Source organism: Contarinia nasturtii, unplaced genomic scaffold, assembly GCF_009176525.2.
Source record: "Contarinia nasturtii isolate CC-2019 unplaced genomic scaffold, AAFC_CNas_1.1 Cnas_scaffold_1565, whole genome shotgun sequence".
NCBI classification, from domain to species: Eukaryota; Metazoa; Arthropoda; class Insecta; order Diptera; family Cecidomyiidae; genus Contarinia; species Contarinia nasturtii.
Genome location: NW_022198900.1, coordinates 879,327 through 891,596, shown reverse-complemented (window position 1 = coordinate 891,596; position 12,270 = coordinate 879,327). Strand labels below are relative to the sequence as shown.

General features: G+C 33.3%; 1 protein-coding gene across 1 annotated transcript; it reads right to left on the bottom strand.

Moving 5' to 3' along the window:
- Positions 1-8,656: 8,656 nt before the first annotated feature.
- LOC116346574 (polycomb protein esc-like) lies at positions 8,657-10,840 on the bottom strand. Its single transcript, XM_031776710.1, has 5 exons — positions 10,458-10,840; positions 10,282-10,397; positions 10,026-10,203; positions 9,372-9,923; positions 8,657-9,282 (listed from the first exon to the last, which is right to left on the bottom strand). The coding sequence occupies exons 1-5, from the start codon at positions 10,497-10,499 to the stop codon at positions 8,929-8,931; spliced, it is 1,242 nt and encodes a 413-aa protein (XP_031632570.1). The 5' UTR covers positions 10,500-10,840; the 3' UTR covers positions 8,657-8,928.
- Positions 10,841-12,270: the final 1,430 nt, after the last annotated feature.

Below are 12,270 nucleotides of genomic sequence, written 5' to 3'. Positions count from 1 at the left end.
GAACAGTTCTTTTTTCTGCCGATCACTTTGAACGTTCGTGAAAAAAAGAACTAAAATTAAAAATCAGATTAATGAACGTCATTCAATGTACAAACAGTCAACGAATAGAAATCAATGCCAAAAGTGGAAGTACAAAGAGTCGGAATGAATAAAAGGGATTTCGAATGGAATTTTCAAAAGGTTTTCATGCGCTCAAATGCTACATCTAGTTTTGTCAAGTACGCAATATATATTTGATTGAATAGAGAGATCGGCGAGTCCAGAATTAAAGCGATATTTTGCAGAAAGTCGAAATTAAATTTTACCATTTCGTTTTCATTTCGTTCTAAAATATAATACTGTCATTGCATGAAATAATATTGAAAAATGAACCAAACACAGAACAGACCACAACCATGCACAAGTGATATCAATAACTTGCACACTTTGTTTTTTTTTCGTAGTTATTTGAGAGATATACAGTCTTTCATTTGAAACGACTCAAATTCTGGCCGATTCGAAATAAAAATTGCCATGGTAAATAGAAGCTCGCATTTACAATCATCAGATTGAAAAACTTTTATCATTTCATTTGAAGCGGAGGACGAACAGTGAACATACCGACTCATCACCATTCGATGGTCATCTTTTTGATTGCCCAACTAAATATATATGCAATGAAACCAATCGATATATATGTATATATGTTTGTGTGTTTGTTGATGCTAAAATTCAATAAAGCATTTCATTCAAAAGCTTTTTGAGCAAATATAGAGAAAACAATGTGTGAAATTCCATTTTAAATATTGAAATGATATAGCTACACATACAGTTTTAGCCTATTGCTAATGTTCACACAAGAAACCAAAATATGACAATATGTTCAGCCAGCTCCTTAAAAAACCGACAAATTACATTAGAACTCTGACTAATAAGTCCTTTCATTGGAATTTGACATGTAACTCATTTTCTAGTAAGTTTCAAATTCTACAACAAATGAATCCCTTGATCTGAAAAGTTTGGGATCAATTCGAGAAAATTGCGTCCTAAAAATATACTTCCAATGTTAAATGATATGAAATAACGATTATTGGTTCAATAAATGTTTGAACTAGGTTTATCCGATTTTGTTTCTCTTTTTTGTGGATTCTTACTTCAAAAACTCAACTTATGTATGTGGGCATTCAAAAATATGTAAAAAACGCGTTACCCAACACAGAATGAAGAAAAATCGAAAAATGCGTAAAAAATTCTAGGGGCTCGGAACATGAAAAAAAAAATCAAAATAAACACAGTTTTGACAATTTTGTATGAATGTGGTGTATAAATGGAAAATAATGAGAATATTTCTCATATTTACGTAATTATTTGTCATTATTCAGCTCGTATATGGCACCGATGTAAAACACACACAACACAAAATAAAATTTATAGTTGTTGTTTTTATTATATGAAAAGAGATTTCAGCCTGAAAAACTTATATTTCTCTGATAAAAAAAATAATTTGACTGAAGAACATCAAAAATGTATAGGTAAAAGTGTTCTAAGCTTGCGTTATTTTATAAATAACATTCCACAAAATGGCATACATCATTTGCCGCCATTTTCATATTTACGATAATCAAAATATTGGGAATATTCATGATTATTCACAGTATTGTTCACACTTAAGATGTACCAATATTCGTGAATATGGTGACTATTATTGTTTAAACTCAAAATATATCAATATTTCTGATTATGTGTGTTTTTTCATCAATAAAAAATACTTCCGTGCCCCTAGAAAAAATTATAAGCAAATTTGATATAAATCAAAAAATTGAATGAAAACTGCAAGTTGCATGTGATCGGTGTTTTATGCATTTCTATATACCCGTTTCAAAATTGTTGATTTATCTGCAAAGAAACGGATGCTCAGCGATATATTTCTTGTCATTTTCTGTCGATTGTGAAAAATCTTTTGCGAAAGAAAAACGGGAGGCGAAACGAATTGGTATCGAAATTGCCGTCGTATCGCTTATGCAATAAATATCGATAAAATAATAGACAAACGTGCCAGATGATCCAAACCCCGAACATCGCCGATTAGGTTTATAATTTTATAAATATGTTCCATTCGGAAAGTGTACATTTATGCGATGCATTTGTTTTAAGTGATTGTGTGTGTGCGCAATTTCATTGCGAGTGAATTTCGATTATGCTTTCTGATCGTTCTATGTATTAAATCGTATATGGAGTCAGCTGCAGCAATGCCATTGTCGATCTTTCGATATGAGGCGGAGAGATTTTCAATGACCATTTATTTATGGTAACGCGTCTAGTCATCCGGGGGTTCGATTGTGGATTTCGCGTATTGGCTTCACTCCACGAAAAAAAACTGTTATGTCTGTGTGTATGCGAAAATTGCGACAATGGTAACTGCAAAGCACACTGATAAAATGCATCTTTTCGTGATAAAGACTAACATATAACTGGAACATATTTGATAGCGAATAGATTTTCGACTGAAATGAATCGAACCAAAAATGGACATTCGATACATGCACACGACACTTTTCCGAGCACATCCATTGAAACATAATCATAAGTAATCACATGAGCATATTTGTTCAAAGACATTTTCGTTTGCTGTTACTGTCTACCAATCTTGCTATGTTACTACTGCTACTCTTGCCGCTGCTGGTTCATGATTACTTTTCAATTTGATTCGCTCGTTTTTTTTTGTTGATTTTCTTCTCAAGTTTTGTGTTCATATATGCAATGTGAAAAAAAATATCCATGTAAATTGAATTTTTCCGTTATTTTCTTCTCGGAAAAATAGTTATACGAGTTATCGCTACTTTATACTTTTTCTCAATCCATTTTTTTCTTCTTCTGCAGTGTTGTTTTTGCATTTGGTTATAAATCGCATGTTGAAAATTGGCTTCAAACAAAACTTTCATTCAATCCAATTGAGCGCTACAGTTTTATCGAATGTACAAAACAGTCAGCCGGAGAAGATAATCGCTTTTAATCGGGTTTTTAATTGTTGTCATAGGAAGTAAATACACAGATCTATATTGACAATGTTGAAGAGACCCATTGAAATCCTGTTGTGTATTTGGGTTTAAACGAACAAAAGAATGATTCAATATCAAATTATACGTTCGATGACTTTTAAAACGTATGTCAAATACAACAATGAATCGGAGCGAGAATGAATGCGGATCGACCAATTCATTGTACGGTGTACACTTTGTCGCGTATAATTTGACGTGGAGCGCGCACAACGTTGATTAATGATTAATTTAATCAATTGGTGCGTGTACGATGTGCAGTCAGCCTTTCCTTTCCTTCATCCCGCTCTCTCTCTCTCTCTCTCTCTCTCTCTCGCTCGCTTGGTTTCTTCTTTTCTTCATCGACAAATTCTCAATTTTCTTCTCTATCGATCGCTCGTTTCAGTTCATTAATGCACCGAGTTTGTTCAGCTTGTTCGCCAACTTTGTTAAAACTTGTCACACAAGTCTCTCTGTCTCTCTTTGTGTAAAAATGCACAATAAGCCGCATTGTTCATTTCACTTACAATGTTGTCTTCCAATTTTTCTCTCTCTCTCTCTCTCTTCCCATAAATGTATGTTCAATCGATATCTTCTCGTTCTATGTATCTCATTTTTGAGCTGTATGCTTTCTAATGAATGAAGAAATTTGCGCGTTGTCCATAAAATCGTGTATTTCCTTTTCCACAATAAGAATTAGCTGTTGCGTTTGTCGTTGTTTGTTAATTCGATTTCAATGCGTTTTATGTTGTCTGGGCTGTTGACAGTAGCTAATTCACGTACGTTGACATCGACTTAACTGATATGACAAGAATAGCAAACGCAACAACTGAAAATCATATAACATGTCAGTTAAGTGAAAACGGCCCAAACCATGAATCTAATCACAAAAAGAGAAAAAGAGAAAAAGAGAGAGAGAGAGAAAATATGGTACAAAGTCACGATGTAATGCAAAGATATTACCGAAAAAGGTTCAAATGCACACACTCAGTTCAAATACTCAATTCATAACTTTTAAAAAAAGACACACCGGATGTAACATATTTGTATCTGCGACACGCACGTATTAATTTCCTCGGATTTTTTTGGCCATACATCCAAACTCGAACAAATTTCTGTCTCGTTCATTCACTTATACCACGCAATTTTTTTCTTCTTCTTCTCAGCATTATCGCAAGCATTATCTTTTGCTCACGAAGAGAATTTGTATGTAACCACATGATTTGAAAGATTCGTGCAAATGATCCAAGATGGCAACAATTGCATACAAAAATAAAAGTGAAATGAAATTCGCCGTTGGCGGATCAATTTGATTTATTACATTTGCTGAGCAAATTTACATACTAACCAAGTTCAATATACCGAAACAATTTTATTCAGTTAAGGATCGTCAGTGACCTTCATTGAACCAGAGTTTGTGATATTAACTGTGAAATCTCTGACATTTTCACGACATCCGAATCGATTTGGACTTTAGGACGCTTTTTCACCGCCAAGTTTCAATTGAACCAACAAAATTTAAAGATAAAACAAACGAAAGGTAGATAACCAAAGAAATTTGTATTCTTAGATATGTTCTCATTGAGATTACTACTTAAAAAAAATAATACACACTTAGTTCAAATAATTTTCATAATAAATTAATTAAATATCTTTTTCAAACACCAATGGTGAATAATAAGAAAGGAAAAAATCATTTTGAAAAGTCGCTTGATGTAAAACATATAGTTTTTTTTTTCGGATCAATGTTGAAATGTATTTATCGGTTTGAATTCAATGGGCAAAAATGTTTCACCTGTTGAAAGCTGCTGAATTTTGATATTGAAAATTGAATTTAATTGAAATGGAAGAATTGCAACGAAAGCCAAGTATAGAAACAATCATATTATGCTTGTTGTTTTTCGTTCTTCTTTTTTTTCGAATTTAGTTTTTGAGTCAGAATGAATAAGAGTTGGGTATTGCCATTCAATTGGCATGTCGTCTCTTGAATTCTGCGTAGCAAAATCAGTATTTGAAAATGTTCTTTGTCAAGGGATTAAATAAACTCTTGGCAAGCGTCTTTTGATAAGTATTTCTACACAACCACCAGCATTTATGTGTGTTGGCGATGAAACTGGGAAATTGAGTGAATGCCGTAGTTGTCGTTGCTGTCACCATCGCATCGTCTTAAAATCTCTCACATTGATAATAATGTGTTAATAATTTGGCTTATTTGAAGTTGATAGAAAAAGAGCGAAAAAAGGTGAATTGAACCCGATTTTCTCTGTGTGGGGATAAGTGTTAAAAGGCATTAGTAGCTCGTGTTAATGGCAAATAAAAGCTAATAATCAGGTTTGTTATATTTTTCGGAATTTTGGCTTTACAATAAACGCTTTCTAATCTTCAAATGGGATTCAACAAACTAAAGTTAAATTCACTTGCTGCATTCATTTCACTTAATCCCGGTCGATGTGATTTGTTTTGTTGTTCGCGAAGTGGTTGTTAGATTGCGGGAGCTTAATGCCACTACCATTTATTCTTATTTTCTTGCATATATATTTCACAACAGTTTTCCGTTTGCCGTACATTGAATAAAATTGCAACGAATGAATATTCCGCGCAAGCATCCCGTGGTTGGTAGGGGAGAAAAAGTTTAGGGAAAACTCAAAGAAATCAAATAAAAGTGAAATTCAATTTTATGAGCAAATTTTCATTTTTAACTTGAGACTATCCAAATGCATTCTTTACGGTATATTCGTTTTCCTCTCGTTTTTTCTTCTTTCTTTCTTCTGCTACGTCTTTGAAAATGTACACCAGTTGCTTGCTTGTCATGAAATTGGTCAAAAAGCGTGCAATCGAATAGAAACACTCACACCGGATCAAATCTCTTTCTCTCCTCTTCCTTTCGAGCAGATACATTTAAACGCAAAAATACTTTGAACGAAGCTTGAATGCGAGAAAATGAGTGGCAGTCACAATGAAATATGAGAAATGAAGCGTGTGTCAACAAACAAATTAAAAGAAACGAATGAGAAATAATGCTATAAACGAGTTTGTCACGTTTCTTTAATTTATCGTCCCATTTTTAAATGCGCTTTCAATTCCCAATGCGATTCACATCTTATAAAAATGAATGCATGGGAAAAAAAAGGAAATAAGAATAAGTAAATAATATCTATTTTGATTCGTTGGGATTTTGTACAGCTGAACAGTCGAAGACGCCGTCGTCGTCATGACATTAGATCAGATAATATTGGGAATAGTGAAATCGAGTGAAATGATAATAATGGATTTCAAAATCTTGTAGACTTTTACACTTCTAGAGTATACAAATTGGCGAACTTGGTGTAATTTACACTCTCAAAATATTATCAATTGCGACCAAGATTTTTTTTATTTCATTGTATATGTATCAGTTATCATTTTAAATTATTGTATTCTATTTTCAGAAAGGATGTACTATTTTAAAGTGATTACAAATTGTAATTGATCTGTTTTATTTATCAATGTATTTAAGTGAAAAAAATACAAAATAGCAAAAGTTGAATATACCATACGTTATATTGAGCTGATTATTAATTTGAAGATAGATTGCCAGCTGTTTGGTACATTTCAAAATAGTACTTTACCTCTTTCATTAATAATTTGATTGATGAACAACTCGAATTCGCGTCTTTTTCTTTGCATTTCGCATATGGTAACTCTTCAACTTTTTTACCCTAAAATCATGTAAAACCCAAGCATAGGAATGTTTTTTGAGGTGCTGTATGTAGTAGCTTATGCTTTCGTGATAAATGTTACGCTCTTGAGATATTTTATAGACGCTTTTGTTTCGGTATTTTTTGCGATTTTTTCTACTTTTTCAATAAACTGATCTTTCGACTTTAACCTAAAAATGTTCATAAATATCTTTTTTGTGTATTCTTATAGACCACAATCTCCATAACTTGGTCACTTTTTACTACAAACCTGCGAACGCTTATGTTCAAATAACCGAGTAATGCGCTATATGTTTTTTATGAAAACGTCACACGAATCTCCCCCAAAAACGACATCTTTGGTCTTGCAGCAGAAGCTGTTTCTATGCTGAAAATTTCACTTCAGTTTAAAAAAAATTAAAATATTATTCATGTAGAATTGAACAAATATTTCAAAACGTTGAAATGAGATTTACAGAAATATGCATTTGAAAATTGTTTTAAAAAATAAACACGGCACAATCAATTTCAAAAACAATGAATAATATTGTTGACATATTTTCACGATGACAGCTATTTCTGCGGTACAAAATTGACCCGCTTGAATGATTTGTCAATATTGAACATACTCTACACACATGGGGAAACAGAGATGGCGTTGTCGTAGCATGTAGCAAAATATATGTTTAACGCAATATTCGGCTTTGTTCAAATCAATATTTTTACTTTTTGAAATTCGTTAGCCCAAAACGTTACCTTTCAAATGTCATATAAAATTACCCACTACAATTTATAACACCAGAAATACTAGGTGTGTGCGGAAAAGTAAAATCTGACAGGAAAACAATTTAAGAAAATTAGGTTCTACAAAATAGAAACTAGTGGGAAAAAACAAGTACATCATTAGAAATCGTTACCGTTTTATTCAATCGTTTATTTTAGTGTCCTAATGTGTAAGCGCGCAAAAGTCACCTACGGGTAAAGTGTAACATTTCAATGAAAATTCAATAAAACATGAAGCCATGCAGTTGTCCAAAATGACTATAATTGACAGTCTTCGAAGGAAAAAAAATGAGGAGATAATTACGAATTTTTTTTGCTCTTCACTAAATTTAAATGAGTTGAATGAATGTGTGGAATGATAGCAACTGATGTCTGTATGTGCGTGCTATGAAATTCCGCAGCCTGAATGGTGACGAGTCCAACGAATGTGTGACAATATTGACTCGTTTGATGTGCAACACAGCGAAAACTGTATGACCACGTCTTGTTTCTGATCGCAGACAACCACTCAAATTTCAAACACATTCATGCATAGCAAATGCAATTGAATCTTTTCGCCATCACCGAATCGAGTGTTTTTATTATCGTAAATGTCCATTCGATGTGATATAATCTCTATCTGATGCTGTGTAGAGCTGTGGATATATATTGAACACTTATGAAACATACATGCATCTCGGTGTGTTGGTGCTGGAGCGGAAAATGTGTGGGCGAATGTGTGAAATGCGATTCATTCATTCGTTCGAACCTTCATTTCTCTATTTGATGACTTTCCAATCAAGGTTTTTCCACGGATTTTCACTCACTTTGAATTCAAGTGGATTTTCACTAATGAAAGTGATACACATATCGCTTTTCTCGCCCATAGCTCACACATTCACACTTCCATAAGCCGGGCCAATAGACAAAAAATCACGCAACGCTGCAAAGCATTTGATCCAAGCGAGTAAATCGTACGAGAGAGTGCAGTGTGTTCCTGTTCATCCCTTTGCAATTTGAAATTATACGCTTCGAAAACAAATGACACACGACAACGGCAAAGAGACAACATCACGTATCACCATGTATCACCGCAGTGACTGGATACCCCAGTCACAATCAAAAGATTAAAACGATTCATCTATTTTTTAAAGAAGATTTATTTAATTTTTTGAGTATTCAACTTCTCTCTTATTCGAAAACCATCGAGAACGCTTTATGCAGCTTAACAAAAGATTTTTCTTTGATTTTAGTTTTTCAAGATAAACAAAAAATAGTTCCCCTTTGCTTTCAATTGTTATTAGTTAATCTAGTTGCTTTTTTTACATTTGATTGTGGTAATATTTTGTTTTATACATTTCATTCAACCTTTCATTCCATGAAGATTTTAAAAAGATATCCAATAAATAATTTCAAATGTAAGGCAGCTTAATTCTTATTCATATATTTTTTGATTCAATCAAATATGTTGAATTTTAATTTTGATAGAGCCAAATTTTTCCGTCATCACTGCAGAAAACCAGATCACGTCCATTCCGTGAAAACGACAAATCTCTTACATTTTTGGTGCATCTTGAATTGGTGATTGTTTCAAATGCAATATCACCAGTTTCGAGATCAAATAGTCTTACAACTCCTTTCATATTACCTATCGCCAAAATGCCGCGAATTGTATTGGTTGCGAAACGAACAAAATAATAGTCGCAGTTTTCAACATTGAATTCAATCAATTTCGTACAGGCATCTGGTGGTGCGGCAAGTGTTCCAAGATATTTTGAGTCACATGGCAAGATATCTGTCATCCAACCGCACAAGTCGTTCTCTGTCGACTGAAATTGAAAAGAAAAGTATGCGAATTGAATTTCTCACTAATTCCTCTTCATCATGATGTTTCATTATTGAAAAACAAAATACTCACTTTTGACAGAATAAAATCGCCAAACCATTTAACACAATCGACGTAGTTTTTGTGTATGCGACGCGTTGTAAATGTTGGAAATGGATGAAAAAACGTTTTGAAGTCACGTGTACTTGTATTTGCGTCGTATTTTGTACTCATTTCGATGGCTGCACTAATTTCTGGTGTTGTCAAATCCCAAATAGCAACCATATGATCGAGCCCGCCAGACACGAGTTTGGTGGACTCGAAATTAAAATCAATCGATACGACCTCATCACGATGTGAATCGACGCCATGAAATGTTGCGATACAAACTTTTGTTTCAATGTTCCACAAGCGAATCGAACGATCTTTCGAAGCCGATGCCAAAAGGTATGGTTGACGTGGTGCAATTTTCACTTGATTAATCGCTTCACCATGTCCGATTAAATTATTGGGCTCAACGTCCCAATCATTTTTGGCTAGATCGATGTTAACGATTCGGATAACTCCTCGACTGCCACCTGTTATCAATATCGGTGCCCGTGATACGTTCACCGACCAACAGCACGTCCAAAAATCTTCGTCCGGCTAAAAATGCCACACACAAACATACGCAGATTTAAAAAAATGAATTAAAATGTTTTCAATCCAGTAGGAAAAAATATTTTGGTGACAAATGACAAAACATACATCGGCATCCTCAAAGCACATCAACAATTCCATTTTACCATTTGCTGTTGTTTTGTACACATAAAATCGTGGACCACTGACCGCCGCAAAAATGTTTTCTTCGCCATCTTTCAAAAAATGATTGAAATCCACTGCCCATATCTCTTTCCTATTTCTGGCGCTGTCTTGCACGAATGAACTGCAGAAAACGATAAAAACAGAAACGACTCAAGTCAAAATACAAGAGTGAAACACTATATCAACAGCGATTACATACCAAAAATGATAGTTCAATTTATCATGACCTGATGTGCCAGAATCGGTTGAATTGATCGTAATAGCTGACAGAGCTGGTGAACATCGCATTGAATCATTATCATGGCCGCTATCACTCTAAAATTGTTGTCGTCAATCTCATTATTTTATACACTTTAATTTGCAAATATAACTTACCGATAATGTAATACTATCAAATGAACTCGATCTGCTTGACATGATTTGACCAGGTAAATCTTCTCGATTAAATACGACCAATATTCGTCATTAAATTAAAAATCAAACATGTGTTACTGACTGATGAGCGGTAAAATTCATTCGTTGTTGAAATGTTGTTGAAGTTTAGTCAAAATATATTTGTTTTGCGTTTTAAATATCGATGTGTAACAGTAGTATGCCGGCAACACACACATATACTAGCGTCAGTTCTTGAAAAACACACAAACACCAGCCAATGCTATATTTACACAAATATATGTGAATGCTATTGTCACCAATCTGACAGCGCCGAATGTTGGTTTGTTTAACGAATCAAGTCGTCGAATACAAAGCAATGAAAACAAAAAATGCTTGTGCAACCACCAAAACGGTGCGTTTGTATAAATAAACAAAAACACAAAAAAGGACAAGCAATGTGTTGTGACAAATCTCGTGAAATTATTAATTTTATTCTTTCTAAGAATTAACTTAGTTAAAAAGTGTTTGGTATTGTCTTGCTTACATTCATACTGTGACTGTCAACTGTTGCACATATATATTTTCATAATGACAGGCTAAGGAAACATGCGATTTTAATTTTTTTTTAACAGTTTTAGACTTTGAATCGTATGACTTTTCTACATGTTTTCATTGAAATGTTTTTTCGTGCGAATTTACGTTATGGCACAATCGCATGCTTATATGCGCGTACAAAAACTTTTTGGTGTGTTGCATACCGCAACGGTGACTTACGTTAAAGCTTCACACTCAATTTATAATTCAAAGCTTGCACTACCGAACGAAAGATGGCGATACTTGGCTCATTCAAATATATTCAACGCAATTTCAAATACAATCCACCGAACATCGATCGGTCTGTTCTTCAATCATTTTAGTTTGGTTTTTAAAGACATCATCTGTTGAGGTATACTGTAAATACGTCGATAGTTTCAATAATTTTGAAGAAAAACTGTGTGAACGGGATCAAGTTTTCTATTTAAAAAAAGATTCCAAAGAAAGACAGAGAAAAAACAACGGAATATTTTCTGTGTTTGTATATTTTAATGAGATTATAATATTTTATAGTCAATTTTAGCAGTTTTTTATACAAATATCTATGAAGTACCTAATTTAACATAAAATCCGACAATTTTTTTTATTTTTTGTTGTCATTTTAAGTTTTGATTTATTATAATATGAATGTTTTTTTTGCAGATGTTTTTTTCTTTCAATTAAACTATATATTCTTAAATGCGTGTGTGAGTGTACGCCTCCTCTTGGAATCTCTTTACGAAACATAAATGGAATATTTTTCCCATACAATTGAATGAAATTCAATATCAAACGATGGGTCCATCAAGCAAAACAACGAATAATTTTGATATAGTGATTTTGGACAGACATTTTCCTTATTTGACAACATTTAAAAAAATAATAATAATATCTCACGTCTAGAAAGACGTGATCTAAAGAATAAATTCAGTCCAAAGTTTGCTGATAAATAAACTCGAAGCAATTTGTCGTATTAGTTTTTTGTTTATTTTTAAAGTACATAATTCCTGTTCGCTCCTGTGTAACAAATTCGATCAAAAATTCTTGTTGGTTTGTTGATGAGTTTTAAATTCCAATCGAAATCTCATGCTAATTTTATTCTGTATTTTCATTTGATCGACACATTAAATTCGTCAAACGGTTCGAGTGGATCATTTGCGCTAAACAAAACTGACTTCTATTTGACATTTAATTGTGTGTGTGTGTGTGTGTGTGTGTGTGTGTGTGTGTGTGTGTGTGT

Bases quoted from the DNA above. Each gene is read 5' to 3' on its own strand.
- LOC116346574 (XM_031776710.1), bottom strand. From the start codon at position 10,499: ATGTCAAGCAGATCGAGTTCATTTGATAGTATTACATTATCG. The intron at 10,204-10,281 runs GTATGTAATCGC...CGTTTTCTGCAG, and splicing joins AAATTGAACTATCATTTTTG to TTCATTCGTGCAAGACAGCG. The intron at 9,283-9,371 runs GTGAGTATTTTG...TTTCAATTTCAG, and splicing joins GCGATTTTATTCTGTCAAAA to TCGACAGAGAACGACTTGTG.